This window comes from Hydractinia symbiolongicarpus, chromosome 9 (assembly GCF_029227915.1).
Source record: "Hydractinia symbiolongicarpus strain clone_291-10 chromosome 9, HSymV2.1, whole genome shotgun sequence".
NCBI classification, from domain to species: Eukaryota; Metazoa; Cnidaria; class Hydrozoa; order Anthoathecata; family Hydractiniidae; genus Hydractinia; species Hydractinia symbiolongicarpus.
The window spans coordinates 3763945-3787235 of NC_079883.1; the positions used below are offsets into that span (position 1 = coordinate 3763945).

At 34.8% G+C, this 23291-nt stretch overlaps 2 protein-coding genes across 2 annotated transcripts; one reads left to right on the top strand and one right to left on the bottom strand.

Annotated features, from left to right (window-relative positions):
• Positions 1-18: 18 nt before the first annotated feature.
• LOC130656913 (50S ribosomal protein L4-like) lies at positions 19-22537 on the bottom strand. Its single transcript, XM_057459854.1, has 10 exons — positions 22434-22537; positions 14445-14541; positions 14212-14359; positions 10910-10961; positions 9614-9731; positions 1969-2072; positions 1617-1667; positions 1214-1269; positions 907-974; positions 19-362 (listed from the first exon to the last, which is right to left on the bottom strand). Exons 1-10 carry the CDS (start codon positions 22482-22484, stop codon positions 73-75), a joined length of 1035 nt encoding a protein of 344 aa, XP_057315837.1. The 5' UTR covers positions 22485-22537; the 3' UTR covers positions 19-72.
• Positions 3690-9279, top strand: LOC130656909 (glutamate receptor ionotropic, NMDA 1-like). The gene is made up of 5 exons (XM_057459850.1): positions 3690-4832; positions 5222-5784; positions 6288-7278; positions 7873-8036; positions 8745-9279. The coding sequence occupies exons 1-5, from the start codon at positions 4473-4475 to the stop codon at positions 9190-9192; spliced, it is 2526 nt and encodes an 841-aa protein (XP_057315833.1). The 5' UTR covers positions 3690-4472; the 3' UTR covers positions 9193-9279.
• Positions 22538-23291: the final 754 nt, after the last annotated feature.

Sequence of the window (23291 nt, forward strand, 5' to 3'; positions counted from 1 at the left end):
AGTTAGATGTCATTCCTATACTAAGATATTGATTTGTATATTTTTAAAATATGTAAATACAAAATCTAAAGGTCATCTTTTTAAATCACGTCGACTCATGGGCGGTTTCTTTTTGACTGATAACTTCTTCCGGAGTGTATTTTTTGGCGGTTTTGGTATGAACGCCCCGCGAATTTCCTTACTTTTTGGATCGTATTCATGAAATAAAACTGACTTATCGAGTAACATGTCCTGATGGTAAAGCTCGTACTCTGGCGCAGTTACGATTCGATTGTCTTCGCATAGTTTTTCTTCTAGAAGTTGTAAAGCTTGTAGTGATAACACTAATTTTTGACGCATAAGGATTCCATATACGTGAAGAACTACGAAAAAAAACAAAAAAACATCACTCAAAATCAAAAATAATTTTCTGTCTTTCCCTCTCGAGTTGCGAGTACTAATTGGAAAGCTAAATAGTTGCAAGACATTTAAGCTTCTTTTCTCCATCTTAATATATACAAAACAGGTACCTGAATTTTTGGCCTGAAACACTGTCTAATGTGTAACTTTTAATCAACATTTAATTTTCAAATTAAAATTAAACAAAATGTGTCCGAAAGGCCAAAATTTTGCTCGACAACGCCCTTTCAATAAGACAATTAACAACATACTTCTGAAGTAACTCTAGCTAGCCTCTTGTGTAAGCAATTCTGAAAATACTAACGTTCATTAGGGCCTATCTTACCTGCAAAATAACCAATTTACTAAGAAACAAGTTTACAATGTTTTACCTGAAGCTTTTTAAAGATTTTTTCATCTCTTATAAATATAGATATATCGTCAGATTATTGTTACTTTAATTGATACGGTTTAACCTTCAATCTAATTCATAAGATTCAATGAGTTTGGGATTGAAACAACACTTACAAAGAGAATGTGTAGCATCAACCTTCTCAAAGTCGCGTGTAACAAATTCAAGTTGTTTGTTTTCAAATCTAAAAAAACAATATGGCGCGTTAAATACGACATAAATGCTGATAATGATCATTGCACGGACGTCGGGTGAGATCTGATTGATACAAACATTCCAAAACACGGAGTTTTTGAGAAACCGTAGTCAGAAACTGGCTTTTCGCGAAAATAAATTACCGCAAAATCTACAAAAAACAAAATTTTAAATCGCGAAAGTATATACTGTTAAGTTCTATTGACATAATACACATTAAAAACTTACCCATCCACAATCAAACAGTTTTCTAGCCCTCTATTTTGTAGAATATACCCTACATCCTAAAGTATAAAAGACAAAAAAATCGCCATTTTACTTTTCTGACGTCACAAAAAATAATCGTGACCTCGTGCGGCTGTTGATTGCAATACTACAATTTTAAAGATTAAATAGATTTTTAACAACTTCCCAGCAGGCAACTAGCGAAAAAAAATTTTTTGTGTTGGTAAATCACACTGGTTCTTTTGATGACTACATTTTAATCAGAAAGTTAGAAATAAAATTACCCTACCATGCTTCCAGACATTTAAAAAAAACACAGCTAAACAGAAATCTGATAGTGGTTCGGTCTCTATTTAAGCTCGCACGAAATCATTTTTCACACGTGCATGAGAAGCAAACAACACACCTTGGGATCAGTGGGTAAGTCTGTTAAATCTTCAACTATGGTTAAGTCTCCCTTTAAAAAAAATATACAACAAGGTAAGTATAATGTTTACAGAGAATTTCTAAGACGCTGAATGAAAATTTAAAAACTTTTCTGAGCAGTAGAGCAAAATAACTCAGTGTTAAAGATTTACAGGGTTGTCACAAAAAAACAATTCCCTGATATGCACAACAGTAAACTCGCTGACTCAAAATTATTGTCCCACCTTGATGTTGTCACTGACTTTCTTTAATAAATAGGGTTGATCAGGTTTCAAACGTTGTTTCGACAATGTCATGATTTTAAAGACAAAAAACGAAGTTAAAAAAAATACCTGTGTCAGTCTGCAAGAGAGAGCTGTTCTCAAACCCAGCCTTCTAACTTTATATGGTAAATTATATGACCAGTCACGTGGCTTCGGACCTTTCGCTGAGCCACCTGGAAGCATGAAATTAAAATAAATAAATTAAAATAAAATTGTGAATTTGCATTTATCAACCATAACATAAAATTTTTTTGTTTACAAAAATACTTTATTGAGATGACTGCTTTAACACAACATCTCACAGCATTTATTTTACTTCAACTAATATACACTCGTTTCACACATGTCTCTTTTATGTGTAAAAACCGTACAACACGCGCAGATTTTCGTCTAAATGCGTAAAAATAAGTATGCGTTGAGGAAGATAAACTAGCATGGGGGATGTTTGTACAAGTGATATGTAGACAGAACCAAACTACTCAACTTTTAAAGAATCACAGTTTAAAAGTATGTGGTTATGTAAGAAGTTCTGTTTAAAAAAATCCTTTTTAACGTATGCTTTAACAACAACGAAAAGTGAAAGCGTCTAATTCTTTTAGCCAAAATGACAACTGTTTGCTCGTCCAGGCCTCCTATTTTTTTGCTGACGATTCCATAACAGATTTTTCCTTTCTTTATATATTTTTTTACATACATGCATTTCAATTTTAGTCACATCTTTCTCGTTCAATTTCTCTTAATCATAAATTTGAAAGAAATAGGAGAAATTGTTTGACATAGAAAAAGTTCGTCATTGAGAAAATATCCAGGGAAAAAAACTGGCGACTGATAGGAAGTGAGGGACCAAAATATTCGTTCGAGACAAAGAAAATTCACTGTGTATAATCTCTCTTTGTCTTCGACAGAAAATCTTGCGATACTTTACAAGATTGGAAAATCGCCTTTATTGAGCACGTTTTCAAAAATTATGGACAAAATCGCAAACAATAACATAGGTATGGCCACGTATTTTAAAATTGTTAAAAGTTCACTTGCTACTACTCACAGCGAACTTAAGTAAGTAACCGCTTGGTAAAAACCAAACTCTTGAAACGTAAAAATTGTTGCTGTGGTCAACATGACCGTTTATTTTCCCCTGAATTTCGCGACTTTCTCCAAGTTTTACGACGTGGAGTTTTTTTATTGTGCAGGTGAGCTAGAAAATGCCACCAGCAAATTTTAAACCTGTCCACGTGGCTATGCGTGCATAAAAGTAGCGATTTTTTTCTCTGCTGACTATTTTACAGTCTAACGACTTTTTACCGACTATTTTACAGTATACTGACTATTTTACAGTCCACCGACTATCTATCGACTATCTACCGACTATTTTACAGTGTATTGACCATTATGACGCTTTTGTGCAAGTTTGAAAAATCGACGAAAAAATTTCCATGTTGTCCACGATTATAGCCCTCAAAATCGAAAACAACAACATCTCAAATATTCACCTGAAGTGTATTTTGACAATGTGTTTGCGATTATATTACAACGTTGAAATATAGACAGTGCGTGTGTTGTAAAAAAAAAAACTAAAAACGTAATAATAATAAAAGTAAATCGAAAAAAAAGAAGAAAAAATAGTAAGGAGATTGTTTGCGCTGGATATAGAAGCAAAATAATAAAATAATAATCAAAATAATTATTATTATTATTCTCGTTGTTTACATGTGCATACGAAAAAGAAAATTGAAACGTTAGAGTAAAAGATTTTATACAGGTGAAGAAGTTACAATACGTACTCTAAATTTAATTATAAACTTTTTCCACAAAATTCAAAAAAAAAAAAGAAGAAAAAATAATTTGTGGGCTGTTGTTTTGCTGAAAAAAATTTTTTTTTATGAAAGCAAATACAACATATGATTTGTAGCATTATAAAATCAAAATATCGGGTCATTCACAGAACTAAGTATTGAACAAAAGAGGCGTGTTATAGATCTATCTTCTTCTCATTCTCTCCTGTTTTATTTAGATAAGAACTGAGCCAGGCAGATAATAACAAAACAAGCAGTTTACTACGGAAATGGCTGAACGATGTATATCTTTGAATACAATAAATTTTAAATCAGATCAATGCTGTTAATGGCATAAAACGGTGCAGTAAATACATGAGTACATATGAGCATATATGAGTACATACAAGCATACACGAGTACATACGAGGATATGAGTACATACAAGCATACACGAGTACATACGAGGATATGAGTACATACAAGCATACACGAGTACATATGAGCATATATGAGTACATACAAGCATATGAGTGTATATAGCATATATAAGTACATATGAGCATACATGAGTACATATGAGTGCAATGAGTGCATATAAGCATACCTAAGTACATATGACTTTATGTGAGTATTTATTAAATTTTTCATAACACTGCCAAAGAACCCTGCTGAGTAGACAGACTGTTTAAAGAAAAAAAAGAAAAAAATAAGAAGTAAATCAAATTACTATAACAAGATAAATAATAAAATAAAACAAAACAAAACAAAAATAGGTCGACACTCAAATTTCATTGAAATATGTTGATGAAACACCTACAAATGACGGCGTTCTTCTCAAGCGTGATTTTATCGGTTCAAACATCAGACATGACGTCAAGTGACAATACGACGACGTCACAACGATGCGTTGCCGTTTTGTTGGGTCAAAGTGAAAAAGTTTTGTATAGAAAATTTGTATCCCGGAAAAAAGACTGTATATACTTCAATTCTGAGCATATTGTGCTCTCCAATGACCCACAAGAATTGATGAGGGAAATGTCAAAATTGGAGGTTGGCACTTGTAAATTGGTGATGGCTTTAGAACCACGAGAGCAAAATCTTCTCTCTGAACTGTTCACGAGGACGCATCACGTCATCTCCGATTACAACCACGATCTGGTGAGTGGCACATGAAAATAAAAAATACACCACGGGTAGCTTTTAAAAAAAATACACTATTTTTTTAAAAAAAGCTAGCCGTGGCAACTGAACATATAATAAAAAAAATACATAAAATAGGAAGAACTGTTTGGAAATGATTGTTTTGTGATAATTCTACACCGAGTTTTGTTGTTATAAATTATGAAGGGATTTCAGTCTGAGTAAGTTCTTTAATACGTTCTTACTTTTTAACGTTCTTTCAAACTAGGTTCTGATAAAGAACAAAAACATTGTACCTAAAATTGACCATTTTAACAAATTTAAGTACGGAAGTATCATTTTTCTCTCATTGTGATGATTTACAAGGGAAATTTATATGTAACCTAGGTAACATTCGTTGTTGTTAGGTTTCAGAATCCCTCCTCACTAAACTCACGTCGCCTGCAAGCGAATCCTGCACACAGGCTGAACACATTTACATCAAAACATTAACCATGCTGACTCAGCATGCATCGGTGGATTTAATCGTTATACTGACCGACCCAAAGACGTGCGATGTAGAGTTTTCACGAACACTAGCCAATTCAATCAAGCAAGAACGAGCTGCGGGACACTCCTTCAGAGTGATGACATACGAGTTGAAAATAACACAACGTGCGCTGAGCCCAAACGAAGTTTTACTTAACATTCAGCAGTACAGCCAATCGAGAAGAATGTTTATTATGCTGACGTCAGTGGAAACGACCAAACTTTATTTTGAAGCTAGCCGTGCAACTCAGATGAATCAATATAGTGATATTTGGATAGCTAAACATAGTTTATACGACACTGACATAATACCGGCACAAACTCTCACCTTCACGGAGTTAACATATAAAGAGTATCATCCAAAACAAAACGAAGAAGTCGTCTCGAATGAATTTTCAGATGTTAAGAAGGCGATATGTTCCACATTAGAAGACAGAAACGAGTATGTGTACCTTTTTTCTTTGTTGCATATTAAAGTGCTGGGCGAAGGCTGACAGAGCAGTTGGTTTTTATACAATATGCCCTCCAACACTAGACGGTTACGTGTTTTTGAATAATATAAAAAAAATTTCCCTACCCTGCTCACAACTATCATCTTTGGCCCATAAAGAGAATGTCACGTCTTATAATATAGACTAGTCAACATCCCGTGTATAAAACCACGGGTTCGCTTGTCCTTTACATGTCGCATCCCATGTGTCCGTGCCACAGTTATAAAATCGCGCTGACAACTATGGTACCATTTTGGGTAGAGACAAACAAAATATGGGTATTATTAATATAGACTAGTCGTTAGCCCGTTGAAAAATCCACAAAAATTTACTCGTCGCAACAAAGTCGATAAAAATACATCTTACTTGATATTAGGTGCGTCCGTAGCATGACTTTTCTCATGCACAGACAAAATTCAGATATTATTAAGAAGATAACAATCTTATATTCCAGGCTATCAAAAACGATGCAAAAAAATGCCTTCCTGAATGATACAAAGGAGTTAGTCACCGTACGACTGTGGTGGTACAAGGCGTGGAAAATCATCTACCACGTTACTTCTGGAACAGAAACGTTCGCGATTTTACCACAATTTACTGGCTTTGGCTTTCTTGGAGCACTTGGCATAAAACATCGTGAAACATTAAAAATCGTCTCAGTCATCGAGGCTCCATTCTTAGAAACTGAAGATTACATGTACGACGCTAATCAAAGTGTATGTGACACTGGATCTTTGGTCTGTAAAGTACCACTAAACCAAAATGGTAATACAACATGGCACCACACATGTTGCTATGGTTACTCTGTCGATCTAATTATACATTTAGCGCTGTTTCTAGGCTTTCAAGCTGATATTTACATAGTTGAAGATGGTAACTATGGCGGCTATGATAATAACACAGGAACATTTAACGGAATGGTGGGTGATGTCCTTCATAAGAAAGCTGACATAGCAGTCGCGGGGCTGACCATCAACACTGACAGACAGCCATACGTAGATTTCACTGTTCCTTTCATGAGAGCTGAGATAGGCATAGTCACGCTAAAACAAATTACAAATTCAAATTATCTCACTTTTGACTTTATAGCAATGTTAGGCAACGATGCGCTTTACGCCATGGGCGCGTCTTTTTTAGTAGCCATGCTGTTGATTAATTTGTTCGATAACATTGTACTCTATCATGAAAGAAAATACGATAAACAATTCCGGGGGAGTACAAAATTAAAAATGTATTCCCTGAAAGATGCTTTTACATATGCCAGTGGGTTATTATTTCAACGTGAGCTAGGTGGGGTAAATCCTTCCACTTTGAGCGGTCGTACAGTAGCTATCATGTTCGCGTTTTCCATGGTGGCAGCAACAACCTTGTACACAGCCTCCTTGACTGCAGATCGCGTTGTTCGAAGTGAAACATTGGATTTTTTAGGAATGAAAGACCACAGGGTAAGTTGATTGGCAAATATTAAATTTTAAAGATAAAAAGTCGACTTAGTGTTAACTCCTGACTTTCTTGATATTCTTTCACTAAAATTTCTAATATTTCCCTTATTCTTCACCTATTTTGAGCTGGTATAGATATTTTATTAAAATCTTGGGGATTACGCTAAAAATGTAAGTTTAATACAAGCATTCTGATATAACAAGCTGCAAGAAAATTGTTTACATCATTTTTTTTAAAACAGAAAAAAATTCACAAATAGAAAAATACAAAGAAATTTTTTAGCAGGAACTAACGCAAAAAATTAATTCGTGCGAAAATTGATACCCTTAAGATACAAACTTTCGCTTTCTATTTTTACAATAAGTAATGCACTTAACATGAAAAAAAGAAATGGGTGGTAGTTTGGAACTGTGTGGTAGTTTTGAACTGTGTGGTAGTTTTGAACTGGGTGGTAGTTTTGAACTAGGTGGTAGTTTGGAAATGGGTGGTAGTTTGGAAATGGGTGGTAGTTTGGAAATGGGTGGTAGTTTGGAAATTGGTGGTAGTTTGGAAATGGCTGTTGAACAAAGTAAGGAAAAACACTATAATACCTTTAGATGCAAAATCCGACGCAAGATTTTAAATTTGCAACATCAAGGCACACAAGCATTGAAGATTTTTTCAGAGTTGCACCAGATGAAGCCTTGCAGAGAATGTACCGTTTCATGAGACAATACAATGTTGGAAACATAGAAGAGGGAATAAATAAAGTTTTGTCAGGGTGAGTGCATTAGCTCTACGTAACCTCGCCTTAAAAAGCTATGGTGCATGAAATTGTCTGATCACAAAAATAAGGTACCTGGAAGCACAAATATATGTGATGTGAATTACTGTGTTTCAAAGAGTGTCACTTAGCAGCGATATAAATAAAGATCTCTCTGTGACTTTCCCTAATCAAGTAGCATAAAATTGATACCACCTCCCCTGACCAATAGGCTTCAAAAGATACCATTTCTCCTCACATCATGAAACTTGACTTCAATGTCTACACGCGCCAAAAAAGCTAATAACTAATGCTATTTTTCAATTTTAAAAAAAATCAACTTTTAATCTTCATTATCTCCAAATTAAATTCTCACCAAATTAATTTTTTTTTTGCCATATTGAATTCCGCCAAATTTTCTTCCTGTCAATTTTTCCCTAGAGCAAGGACATGTCGTTTTCAATTTATTAAAATAAAAATCACACAAAATCCCCATGACAAGTTATTATCATCCCTTTCTTTTCTTTTCCAGAAACATTTCTTAGTACCCTGTTTTTGTTTATCATTATTATTATTGCCATATATGGTAACAAGGAAAACAGTGGAATATGAATTTCATGTGGGTTTGACTCGAATAATAAATAATAACGTTTTATTAATTCTATATGTATATAATGTTGAAAATAAATACAAAATGTAAAAGTTTATTATTATTATTATTTTTAGCGAACTACAAGCGTACCTCAATGAGTATCCATTTTTAAAATACTTCATTGCACAATTATCAAATTGTGAACTAGAGATCCACGAAAACTCAATCGGACAAGCTAGCTATGGAATCGCTGTTGCTAAAGATTCGTTTATCAGATTTGACTTGTCGAGGGGGATCCTCTACTTACAAGAAGAAGGCATATTATTGGACCTTGAAAAGAAATGGTTGTCCAACAAATGTGGCGAAATACCATTACAAAATGAATTTTCACTTGTTTTTTTTACAATGCCACTGCTGATATTAGTGGGAGCTATTGTGGTAGCATTTTTGATTTTAGTCGGTGAGATACTAGTCGGTAAATATGTACGCCGATTTAAAAAATCACATAGAATCTCAGGTAGTGTGAACTCATGGACTGCGATTCCAGAAAGCAGAAGAAGCATTTTAATAATGTACAAATAAATTTGCAATTTTTTTTTATAAGAGAGAAAGATTTAAAAAGGAATGGATAATCTTTGTTTTTTCAGAAAAAATAAGTAGGATTCTTTAGTTACTTTTGTTTGTTTCCACTAAAAAAACCAATAAACTATTTTTTTGTCATTTTGCTTTCATAAAATATGAATGCAGTTTTGTGGCATTACTTATGCATGCAAAATTGTACCAGTTGTCCGCATCTTTTTTTCTTGCAATATAATTACCATGTCCACACCCTGTAAGCTAAACAGGGCTTTAGTGATAAAGAATTTACCAGCTACGAGCACCTTGACATTGCTTAGAGGTACTCTGATTATGTGTACAATTTCTTACATTGCTTATGTAAAAATTTGAATTAGACAGGCTTAATTTACAATTTCTCTTCAACATGTTAAGTGTCTTAACCAACCTTTACGCCAATGGGGAGCTCTTATACTTCCTTGTCTTGCTCTTCCAGTTCCTTTTTGTGGCCACGGCTTTCTGCCACCTCCTCGGACTTCACCTCGTCGTTTTACACATGCTGTACCCTAAACATACATTTTAAACATATTTTTTTTAAAAAAATACTTTTCAAATTTTTTCGCAACCGACAGACTTTAGGTCCTGCAGAAACCACAGCTTTCGGCAGCCATAACTCAGGAAAGCTAAATCTACAAGTCATGAACTGAGACTAATTGAGTCCAAACTTGACTTATTTCTCACCATGCAGTATTTAACAAAGTGCTGACAAATATCTCTGCTGCTATGTGTATTAGTTTGTTTTTACTGTCATTATTTACTTCAGTTCCGATTTCAACAACTACCTAATCCCACCTTTTTTCCATTCCTATCAAAATAAAAAAATTGTGGTTGACAGACTTTAGGTCCTGCAGAAACCACAGCTTTCGGCAGCCATAACTCAGGAAAGCTAAATCTACAAGTCATGAACTGAGACTAATTGAGTCCAAACTTGACTTATTTCTCACCATGCAGTATTTAACAAAGTGCAGACAAATATCTCTGCTGCTATGTGTATTAGTTTGTTTTTACTGTCATTATTTACTTCAGTTCTGATTTCAACAACTACCTAATCCCACCTTTTTTCCATTCCTATCAAAATAAAAAAATTGTGGTTTAAAGCACTGTTTTTGTTTTATTAAGTATCACACCTTTTGTTGCCCTAATCAACAAATTAGTTAATTTCTCTTTAATGGCATGTTGTGGATAAGATTTTTTTGCTGCAAGAGACATAAAAAATGATAGGCACCATTGATAAATTTTGTTGCAAGAATCTTGCAAAATTTATGTTTTTACTTGCACCCGATGATCATGGCCCCACAGCCTAATTCAGCCAGGAAAGAAGGGTCTAGACGATGAAGGTATAAAGAGTTTTATGTTTATATATATTAAAATTGACTTTTAAGGATTGTGTATTATACCCTATCCAACTCCTAAAATGAACAAATAGATGGTAAGAAAAGATGATGGCTAATTGTAATTTTTAAAACAAAAATATTATCATTACGTAAAATTATCAATTTCCAATTTACAGTATCTCAGACATCTAGGATAAAGAAAAGGTTATTTTTTCTTTAAAAGATGGAATGAGATGCTTTCATTTATTTGTTGATCTAGCCTAATACTCTTTATAATTATTTAAATAAGCTGCAGAATTGTAAGCTGTTTTTAAGTTTTCAGAGTATCTGTCAAGCCAGTTATTACATACCGAACGTATACTCGCTCTGTACCAAACAACATTTCTTTGCAGGATATCCAGTCTACAAATAAGTTTAAAATTCATGTGATTAAAAAAAAGACCTTAAAAATGCAATAAATAATAAATAAACAATAAAACATAATATACAACCACTCCAACCAATTTTAAGGTTTCATACACTTTCATTTTCTGAATAAGGATTTTATATGTATTAAAATCTGAGTTTTTTATTTATTTTATAGATTTCAAAGTTTATTTATTCTGGATTAATTATGATATTATACAGGATAATTTAATGTCTCTTCCATGCAAAAATACTTTAAAAGGTGTGAGTAATTTAGAAGATTTAGGTAATTTATGGGGGAATTTATTAAAACTTTAAATTTAAGCATAGATTTCATTGTCTATTGTGAGAATTAGGATTGAGAAGAAGTTAATGGGCAGAGCTTCTTAATTTTTATCAGAATATTGCAAATAACGAGGCTATATTTGCAAATAACGAGGCTATAAAGGACACGTTTTCAACAGACGCGTTGAACCAAATATTGCATTTTTTCTGCTAAAAATTTTGCACTGTAGAAATTGTGTGGCAAACTCTTTGCAGAAGCAGTCAAATATCTCCAAGAACAAATAAAACAGGGATAACAAAACTTTTTTTTAAGTAATAAATAATGCAATGGGAAATGACCAACAAAGAAGAAATAGAGGATTCTCTGTAGTTAATGCATTATCCTTCCTAGTTATGCAGTGTATTTGAAGCCAAAATGAAAAGTTTCCAGCATACCGGGTTGAAAAAAAGTCACTAAGGTGACCAGAAAACTTGGGTTTAGAGCATATTTTTTGCTTGTTTACACTTCTGATGATACCTGTGGACCTGTGAAAGAGGAAACTTCAGAAAGAGTGAAAGTCAAGTGGTAGTAAAAATATCTACTTAGAAGTTAAACGTATATGTAACGATAAAGATGTCTTCGCTAGTACAGAGGAGGCAAAAAAGAGGATGAGTTATTATCAGAGGTTGCTAACACTGCGTTTGACTGGGATGAGGAGAATTTCCCTGACAATGATTCAGTAGGGGGCAGCTGTAAAGATTAAAACAGAAAGTCTATTGTTAAGGCTGCGAATTGTCAGGTGTTGCTACAGAGATGGTAGAAGCATCTAGATATACTAGAGTTAAGCATATTATATGTCTTGCCAAACAGATTATGAAGGATTGTGTTATCCCTAGTGACTGGCAGTAGAGTGGAAAAGTCAATTGTTTTAAAGGGCAAGGGTGATGCCTTAAAAAAAGGTCATTTGAGGGATAAATTTGCTGACAAAGTACTGAAAGTTATTGGAAGAGTGATAGATAAGTTGCTTTTAGATAAGGTACTTGTTTCTGGGTGTGGCACTACAGATGCAATATTAATATCTTTCTCCAAAAACATTCAGCCTCAACAATTCCTCTTTAAATAATATCCATGTATAATTAATTAGTTCTGCCAAATATAGTTTAAGTCTTAGCACTTGCGAAATTGAACAGAACTATGTAGAAATTCATTATGCTACACTGCACGAGCTTGAAGTTTCGATAGCATTATCGTTTTACTTTAAAATTTTTAGACATGCTTGGTGAACCTTGCAGCCATGATACGGTGTGCATTTTTGAATATTTTTCTTTTATCAGCGTATAATGCAGCAGGGGAAGCTAACAAAGAATCTTTTGAAAAAAAACAAAAAGCTATTGTTAAAAATATATGATTGAATAAAAAAACTCCACACTCTGTTTTAACAGGGTTAACCTAAGGTTCATTTAAAAATTTTATTTGGACAGCTAAAAAAGGATTACTGCCACCTTAAAAGTTTGAAACGGAAGTAAGGACTAGAAGAGAAAGGGTTAAGAGTGGATGCACTAAAGTCATGATTAGTAGCATTGAAGCCAAGTGTGACCTTGTAGTTGGAAAGTGTCCTTCTGAAATTTGCAAAGCTTTTTTTGGCTTGTAAGCATGGAGTACATAAGAAGTGGAGTGGTATTTCAGGAAGGTTAGAAAAATCATTTATAAAAACTACTTTCTTCTAAAAGCCCCTCGAGAGCGGCTAAGATATACAACTATAGAACACATGTACAAACCAAGAAAAAATAGAAAAATATGAAGCATGAATGCACAAAAGTTAGAAACAAAAGCTACTTAAATAATCACTAAAAAATTTATCAAAACATATTCTAAAAGGGGTTATTTTTTTAACTGAAATAAAACACCACAGAAACCTATTTTTAAAGGAAAGTCATTGCATTATGCTGCGATAGAATATAATGAAGCTTATTTTTTAAAACTCTGATTTTGTGCTCAATTCACCAACCTTTTTCAATTATGTGTGTTAATTGACTGTTTATTGATAAAATAATATTTAAAATGTGGGTCACTGTTAATTTATATTAAAAAAAAAAAATAATTGGTTCAATTACAATTTTATATGCTGCTCAAAATCTTAGAAATAGTTGCATTTTTTTGAGAAGATTTAATCTTGCAGCTGCTTTCTTAAATAGTTTCTTGAATGGTTTCTCCAAATTATCAAACAAGGTGACGAATCCAGTTTGTTTTCCAAATTTCTTGGCATTTTTGAAGGAAAATGTTTTGGACAAGCCAAATAGTGAAGGCTTCTGTTTAGTCCCTTATTCCTCAAAAAAGAGGATTTGTTTTTATTATTTAATGTTGTTTCTATCACATAAGGATCCCCAATTGCAACATAAATAATGGTAAACTTACTTTTCTCAAGGTGTTCAGAGAAGTCATTAAAAAATATTAAAAATTGATATTGGACCAAGTATCAATCCTTTTAGTACTTCACAACATAAAGCTAGCTGATGTTTGATTACCAACTTCAGCAGCTGTGATTACGGTTAAAAAGAAAATCTGCAAACCACTTCAATTCCACATTGTCAACACCATATGACACTATATGAGTCTTTTTAAAACTAAATCGTGACTCATGGTATTTAATGCTTTACTTAAATAGAAAACCAGCGCTCCAACTAACTTTCAATTATCAGCAGCCTGTCTAATATTGTCAATAAGCAGGGTTGTTGCAAGATGCATTAAAAGTTTAGATCTATAGCCAAATTGTGATTCATTTGGTCACTTTTCATTTTCTAAAAATTTCATTGTGTGTTAAAAAAATTTAGAGAGTACTGGCAGCATTAAAATTTGAAGTTAATTGTCAGGGTCACCAAGATTTTCACAAAGTCAGTTGAGTTTTATGGCAAAGAAAAATTAGAAATGGTTAAAAGTCAAAATAAATTACTCACTGTAGAACGGAAATTCTAAAAGATATACCTTGGATTACAACCAAACACAAAGTCATTTACAACAACAGAACCCTTATTTTCACCAGTTTGTAGGGACACAACATCAACCATTCTTCCTCCAGCATTTTCAAATTCTCTTGCTTTAATAAAGTTTCTTACCATAGGACTGAATTTTCCTAAGTAAAGTGGACAAACAGATTATTCTAAAGCAGTGTTGTGGTTAACATAATTCTAATGCAAATGGTAATTACAATTTATTACCAGCTGGATCGTATTTATCAATATCAACTTCTGGCTTTGATAAATTGTGCTTAATAACAGGACGAACGTGATGGTATCCTCGAAAAAATTGCAATATCTAAAAAAAAAAAAAAAACACAAAATTAATTTCAACCTCATTTGCTTTTACAGCTTTTCAACCTAATTTGCACTTTTGAACATAGTGCCTATGCTGGAAAGAGCCCTCAGCTTTTGAGGTGAAATATTTAATGAGTGCCTCCCTCGTAAGAGCGCCCTCTATTTTTTCTAAAAAAGAGCGCTCATTCAAGGGAGACGTATTCAAAGGGGCCGCTTATTTTGGAGATTATTTTTACAACATGGGTGTTCAGTATTTAAAGGTAATGTCCAGTAAAAATATCATAATAAAAAAGTAGCCTGAACTGAATTGCATTTTTTGCGAAAACATAAGTGATTATATTTCTAAAGTTTTACAACTCGAATAACATTTCCTTTATGTTTACAAATTTTTCATATCGCACGTTGTCGAAAGCATATTTATACTGAAGCCATTCTACATAAAAGAGAGGCTAAAATAATATTTTTGTTGTGACGGAAGCGTTGGGTTCTCGGCGAATCAAAACATTGTAAATAGAAAATGATTGTTGAAGATATTATTTCGGTTTGTCTGTTCAGTATTCATATTACTGTGGAAACTTTACCATTTCTTGAACATGATAGTTTAGTAGGCGATGTTTCAGGAGATCCTTCTCCCATCATAGGGCAAAGTAAAATGATGTTGAGCATGTGTTTATATAATTGCAGAGCATCGAAATTCATAAAAATTAACCAATCAGAAACGAGCTGATAATTACAGTTAATTACGGTAATTAACATTTTCGGACCTATAGATGTAGGTAACTACTTCATCTGTAGGGCTGGTAACCAAATCTCAGAAAGTTGATACGAGATGCTGTTTATGTGTTTGTTACGTTCTACACTGTTGATGGTTTCTTTAATCTTCCTGGCTGTTGTTCTGGATTCTCTGTCAATGATTTTCTTCTCATCCCAATTAAACTGATGACTTCTGCTCCAGCTGTGGTCAGCAATTTCGGTTTTCTTCACATCTCCGTTTCTCACTGCGCGCATATGTTCTTGTACTCGTTGCTTAAATTTTCTTTTGCATCACAATCTTTACACAGGATTTCGTAAACAACATTGCTTTGTTCTTCCAGATTTATTTTGTCTTTTGGTTTAGACAAAGTGCTTCTTAGGGTGTCTTTAGAGTTAAGAATGCATTTTATCTTGTGATGACTTAAAACTCGATGGTAGGGTAGGGTAGGAATGCTGATGTGATAAATTCCTCTGATGTTTCCTTGTTGTCTCCGTTGCATCTTCTCTTCATTTTATTTTCTACTTGCGTGATGACTTTATGACTGTATCCATTTGCGATTAATGCATTTCTCATACATTGAATTTCTTCTTTCCTCTCCTGTTTGTCACTGACTACGCTGTTGGCACGATTCAGTAATGAAGATATGACACTTTCTTTGCAAGATTTCTGATGATTTGATTCGAAGTTAAGGTACTGGTCAGTGTGTGTAACTCTTCTAGATGAGATCTTTTGATTATGGCGAATACGTTGTCAATAAATCTTTTTCAAACCTTTGGACGTCTGTCTGATGTGACTAATGCTGTTGTCTCGTGTGCTTGCATGTATATTGCCGCGACTACTGATGACGCAGGGCTTCCCATGGCAACTTTATCTGTTTGAGTGTAGAAGTTCTTATTAAACAGATACCATGTTTTGGTTAGAACAAGTTCGATCAAACGCAGAAAATCCGGTACTGGAATCTACGTCTTTTCACCGAATGCAGCATCATTTTCGATAAGGTCTTTAATGATGCTTAAAGTGTCTTTTATGGAAACATGTGTGTAGAGTGATGTGACATCAAATGATACCATGCATTCATCGTCTTCTATCTTTATTTCTCTGATGTATTCTGAAAATTCTTTTGAGTTTTTGCTGTGGTCACTTGCTGTCAATTTGCTGAGAATAGAAGCAACAAATGTTGATAGGTTGTATAACGTTGTTCTAGTGCAGTGAAACTATTGGCCGAATTGGATTTCCCTGTTTATGAACTTTCGGTAGTCCGTAAAATCGTGGTGGTGGTCCGTCACAAGGTTTTAGTCGGTAATACTGCTTATCGTCGATGTATTCTTTTCTCTTTAACTCCATTAAGATATTCCTCGCTTCTTGTTTGATGACTTCTGTAGGATCTTTCTTGAGAAGTTTGTAAGGCTCGTTGTTAATGTGTTCGTTGCACTTGTTGATGTAGTCAGGTTTATTCATGATAACTGTTGTTCTCCCCTTGTCTGCCGGTAGGATTATGATATCTTTGTCCTTCTTTAGGTTCTTCAATGACAGTCTTCCAGATTTTCGCAAATTGTCCTTTGGTGTTTTGCTTTTCTGTAGCCCGCGGCTTACTTTAGCTCTGTGTCTGCAGAAAATTGTTGAAAATGATTGTTTTACTCTGAACAATATTACCAGATTAAATTAATTTTTTTTTTAATATTTTACCCCCTTTTTAAAAAAATTGTAGCAATTTATGAATATTCAATTTCAAAGCATGCAACTCACTTTCAGAGATAGAACTTTATGTCCCTGTCCACACAAACAGAATGTCTGTCTCTACACAAATTAAAATAGAGTACTTTAAAGCTGCTTTATTTTTTGTGCCGATACCGAGACCAGACGCGGGTAAGATAATTTACGTAAAGTATATCTAGAAGACATCCGGTGGAGTGGCCGATGCTCAAACGCAGACAGCATCGTGCAATGAGGAAATAAAAAAATCTGACGCGACATTACAAGTTAAATTTCTTGACGAATCTGAATCATTTTTTGTACTATTCTAAACTATCAACTGTTGTTCATATCGTACATATATCGTACTCCAGAAAACCGACCAGCAAAAGAAGAAAGTATAGAAAATACAAACGCATTAAATAAATTGTGTTTTTTGTACCTTTATACTTCCTCGACAATTATAAACCTCGTTCCCAGTACCCCTATTCTATTACCAAAGCTACCTCAATTAGCGAACAAAAAGAAATACTTGGTTCAAGGTTATTCATATTTACACTTTTTATACCATAATGGTTCAAATAAACGCTATTAAACGCCCCCAGAAAAAAGATTATACCGCACGTGGATTAAAATTGTTTAAATAACACGTGGGGCGTGAAGAAAAAAACCCAGTATATTCGGACCTGCTATGGTTTCCAATTGTTTTGTCAAATGAAGAAATTATATACAATTAAATCCATGATAAAATGTCGGTTCCGCCTGTAAGTGCAGTTTTGCAGACTTGATTCATCCGTGCTCCGTCAGCGTTCACATCCGCATAAGTTAAGAACCGCATGGCTGGATTTCTTGTGTGAGACCTGGTTACCAACGATGAAGAGGCCAGGCAAAAGAGATTTATGTCTACGTAGTTCTTTTAACTAAACCAGGAGTCGGTGAGTTAGCTAGGATGGCCAGGTTGGCTATGAATAGGCTTGCTCGTGGATGGAAAGGGCCAGGACTATTCGATAATTCTGAGATCTAAAAGTGTCCGACCAAGACGGAAATCTATCAACGTTTTGTCCGACGAAAGTTCTAAACAAGCTAAGGACATGTACAACCAAACAGTAAATGTGGCAGGCATTTTGTTTGACGAGACTCATCATCATCATTATCATTCTCGGCTTAACGTCCGTTTTCCATGCTAGCATGGGTTGGGCGGGGTATATTAATGACCCTCTTCCAATCTGATCTAGACTGTGTTAGATCTAAACTCAACTTTCTCTGTATCAAGTCTGTCCTTATAACCTCCTGCCAAGTCTTTCTCGGTCTGCCTCTGGGCTTTGCCCCAGGAACTATCAAGTCTCTACACTTTCTTACCCAATTATCCCCCTCCATTCTTTCCAAGTGTCACAGCCAATTCAATCTTCTTATCTAGATAACATCTTTCATTCTACGGATACTTAGCCTGCTTCTTAGCTCATCTGAAATCTTTCTGTCTCTCAGACTGGCGTTACACATCCACCTAACCATTCTCATATCATTCCTTTCTAAACGGTCAAGATCTTCCTGCTTCACTGCACATGTCTCACTACTGACAACATTACACTTCTTACCCAGGCCTCATACAACCTACCTTTTACCTCAATTGACAGGACTCTGCTAGTCAACAAAGGAAGTAACTCTCTGAACTTTTTCCAAGCAGAACCTATCCTGCAAGTAACACTTCTTCCAACACCCCCTTCACTGCCCAACATATCACCTAAGTAACAGAAGTTCTCAACTAGCTCTAACGAGCCACTGTTGTACATCATTAAAGCTGGAAATACTTCATTCTCTATAATCTCACCTTTGCAACGCTTGCATACAAACTGAATGTCAGCTCTTAACCTTCAACTAATACTACTGCACTTCTTATGTACCCAATGCTTGCAAGTCTGACAAAAAATTGAGTTACTACCAACCCCTTTCCTGCAACCCCTTTCCTGCAAACTCCCCAGGGCCACTTTTCAACTACAAGGTCACACTTGGCTGCAATGCTACTAATCATGACTTTAGACTTTGCTGTGTTTACCTTAGCCCTTTCTCTTCTAGTCCTTTCTTCCACTTCTCAAACTTTTTAACTAATTCTTCCATCGACTCTGCTATGAGAACCAAATCATCTGCAAACAATAACTCTCATGGACAACCTGTTCTGAACTCCATCGACAGCGCTTCTAAGACTAGAACAAACAACAAAGGACTAAGTACAGAACCCTGATGTACACCAACATTTACACTAAATTCATCACTAAGTGAATCGTTAATCCTGACACAACTTCTAGCATTGCTGTACATAGACTGTACCATCGTAACTAGCCAAAAATTATTTCGAGGGCTGCCATTGCATGCTATAAAATGGGATTTTATAGGTTGATTTTTACAACTCAATATTTATTTTTCACGCATGCGATTAATTGCATGCCTGAAACAATTTATGCGTGTGCCATGGCATGCGCGTGCGATCGCACACTTCTCCTGAAAAAGACTGTTGTTTTTAATTTACAATCAAATATTCTTGTCGTCAACTTCATTTGTCCGAAAAAAATCAAATTCAGGTATTTCTTCACCTTCTTTGAACCCAGTATACACCCCATTCGTACTTGGATATATTCTCTACGTATCTTAGACACAACACAAGATGGTATAATCTGACGAACACCTTTTCAAAAAGTGGTTATGAACAAACCAACTTTTCTGCTTGTGAACATGATTGATAAACGTAAAAAAATTCTGTTGAGAATATCATTAACTTTTTTTCTTTATTTTTCTTATTTCACGCACCAGTCTCTACACGGGCGTAACCCAAAGAATACATCATTGCATAAATTGCGCATATTAATGTTTTTACTCAGTCCTTTTCCGCGTTCGAAGTTCAGTAAAGATGAAGATTGAGAATGGCATGGTCAAGTAAACAAATTCAGTTTAAACTTATGAAAGACAATTTTGATTGTTTTAAATACTTTTTTCTTTACTTTTGTGCCGGGATGTAACTAATATCAAGTTTTAATTTTTTACCGGACAGTACCTTTAAAATCTGTAGATTAAGATGTTTGTATTTTTCTTTTTTCTTCTTTAATTCTGATAGAAGTATTGTGGCCGTCATTTTGTCTGTAGTTAATGCAGTCTATTTTACTGGAACAACCAGACCAACCTCTTGAATTCTTTTTTCCAATAACCAGTTCCAAAAAGGTTTGCCTTACTGATATGCTTAAAGATGTTCTGTGTCGTTTAGCTACAATCAGAATGGTAAATCCCTATTCTGAAAATTGAGTAAAAACTTTATGTAAACAGCGTATACCGACCAAATTGTACGAAGGTCTTAATTTCGTGATTTTACCCCTCTCGGTAACTTCCTCTTTTTACTTAAAATGGTTGGCTATGACATGAAATCCTACGCCTTACGGTTTTTTAGAAGTCAGGTGACTCTAACTTAATTACTTGTTCTACAGGCAAAGTAGATAGTAGTTTATGGTCTGTCGGTCTGCGAAAAAAAGAGAATTTTATAGAGAATGTATAAATGGTTGGAACAACAAAAAAATTAAAAAAAATAAAAACGGAGGAGGGTGTTACGACAAGCATATTTTTCTATGTGTGTTTTGCTTGTATTAGCGAATGTTAAATTAGCGAATGTCCGGTTTAATGTAAGTTCATGGAAAAATAAGAATGTATGGTGGGAACAACAACAAAAAATATTAAAAAAGGAGGGTGTAGGACATTTTTGACAGTTTGTTTTTTCTCTTGACCCTGCGCAAACGCCACCCGGCATTTTTGAAAGTTGTTTTTAGGGATGGCTTATAGCCAGAGCGAATGGAAATGGCAGATCTTAGCTAAAGCTGTAATATAATAATAGTAGTAGTAAGTTTATTTTAATTTTTATAGTGTTTTAAATCATTTCTGGTGAATCTTTGAGTTTTTTTCCAGGCTTTGTTCCAGTTTATGCAGGTTTCTTCGGGCAAATACTTGAATTTTTTTCAAAATACTGAACTCACCCAAAAACGCCTGCACTACCAGTCAGGGTAAACACTTAATTAGGCGATGGTAGGCTAATTAGGGCATGCCACCTATTTAGGCGACTCATTGTAGCCTAGTTAGGCCATATGTAACCTAGTTAAGACATTACAATATTTAATGGCTTTTCACCTATTCCTAAGAAAGAATCGCAAAAAATCTTTGTTCAGAATGGATAGTCTACGTGATCATGATTCCAAAATTGTCACTCGTGCGTCAATATGTTTGCGCGCAAGTAAAAATTATGTTAAAATGAAATATATGACCTAATTAGGTTAAGTGTCGCCTATTTAGGTGAACACTGCCACGTTTTCATCCTCCATATTTATTTTTTCCCTGCGGCGTGAATGGCTGAAATCCATTATTTAAAACAACAAATAGTGCCACACAAGGTTTGGGCCATAAGTTACCGATGCAAATAAGACGATAATTTGTCAAAATTATCTAAGAGGGTGCCGATAAGCCGCAAACGCCCACATATATACGGGCGAGTTCGGGCGACTTTTCGAATAAAATTGGCGGTTGTCCCCTGAAACCGCCCTCACTTTTCTGAGCTCGCCTGGAACATTCCAGAAATGCAATTCCTTGTAACAAACCATGCTGACGATATTTGAGAAGAAGGCGCTTGAAGAGAATGGAGTTAATAGAGTTTATATATAAATTATTTATAAAGTAAACTTTATCAAAAACCATCAAAAACATTTTAAGAACTTCGCTATCACATGGTAAGTTTATTTTAATTTTAATAGTTTTTTTGAATCATATTAGTGTCTGTTTTTTTTTTGTTTTTTAGGCATTGTTCGGGCCTATGCGAATTTTTTTCGGGCGAATACTTAAACTTTTTTCAAAATGCCGAACTTGCCTGAAAAAGCACGCACTTTTTACGGCGTATGCGGGTTATCGGCACCCTCATAATAAATATTGTATTGCGAAACGCAATGATTTTGACGTATTTACAACAGAAAGTTTATGTTCGCCTAGTTAGACTACGGGTAGCCTAATTAAACTACATCCAGTCGCCTAACTAAACGACTTGCCTAATTAGGTCATGCCGCATAATTAGGTGTTTACACTGACTGCTGAGTCTACGGCGTATGTGGCATCACGGCACCCTTGTCCATATACAGGATCTTGAGTTTCCAGAAAAAATATGAATTCACCAATAACCATTTTACTTCAAGAGGTCCTGCTTTTTACTTACCAAAATGTACGTGCATGTACAAAAATACTTTTCTAGCTAGCTAGCTAGCTAATATTCTGTGTAGCTAGCTAGCTTCTAGCCAGCTGGCTGTAGCTGGTTGTGAGAAAACATTTGGCAAGTGAACAGGCTGGATAATCGCACTTCACACACAATACAATGTTGTTAGCTACGCAAATATTGCTTGGAATAATAAAGGAGAAAAAAAATGTTACCGTACAGTGTGGCTTTTTTGCAAATTTTGCAGCGTGTTTCTTGTGTGGAAAGCCATGTTTTCAAAATATTGTTCCACTCGAAGTACGACATGTGTGCAATATTAGGCATGTAAAATCATACCCTAAGTAGGGCGAAAGTATCCGAGATGAGCCAAGCTTTTTTAAAAAAGAATATGCTTTATAAGAATATCAGGCTTAACATTATAGGTTAAAAACAATAGGTCTATTGTTTAGAACAATAGAGACATATGAATCAATATATAAAGGCTTGCTGAGCGGAAACTTGTCCCTATGTTCGCAAGCGAAAAATTGTACGTTATGTACCTCATGTAGATGAGCTAGCTACCCCCATAGTTATATTATAGAACGCCAAAAGGCTGCCTTATTCGATGATTTCATTCGCTCATAAAACACTATTTGTCGCTAGGCAGCCTTGGCGTTCCATACATACTCGTCCCCCCTTGCTAATTTCTTGCCTGATAACAGTTGTTTTGCCTAGGGCAACATAATCAGGGTAGGCCGGCTTATGTACGACAGTCTAATATTAACTTATAGAGTCTGTCTGTCTGTCTGTCTGTCTGTCTGTCTGTCTGTCTGTCTGTCTGTCTGTCTGTCTGTCTGTCTGTCTGTCTGTCTGTCTGTCTGTCTGTCTGTCTGTCTGTCTGTCTGTCTGTCTGTCTGTCTGTCTGTCTGTCTGTCTGTCTGTCTGTCTGTCTGTCTGTCTGTCTGTCTGTCTGTCTGTCTGTCTGTCTGTCTGTCTGTCTGTCTGTCTGTCTGTCTGTCTGTCTGTCTGTCTGTCTGTTGGGATTCGCAATTTAAGACTTTTTTTTCGCTATGCCTAGTTTTCAATGATGTTTTATCTT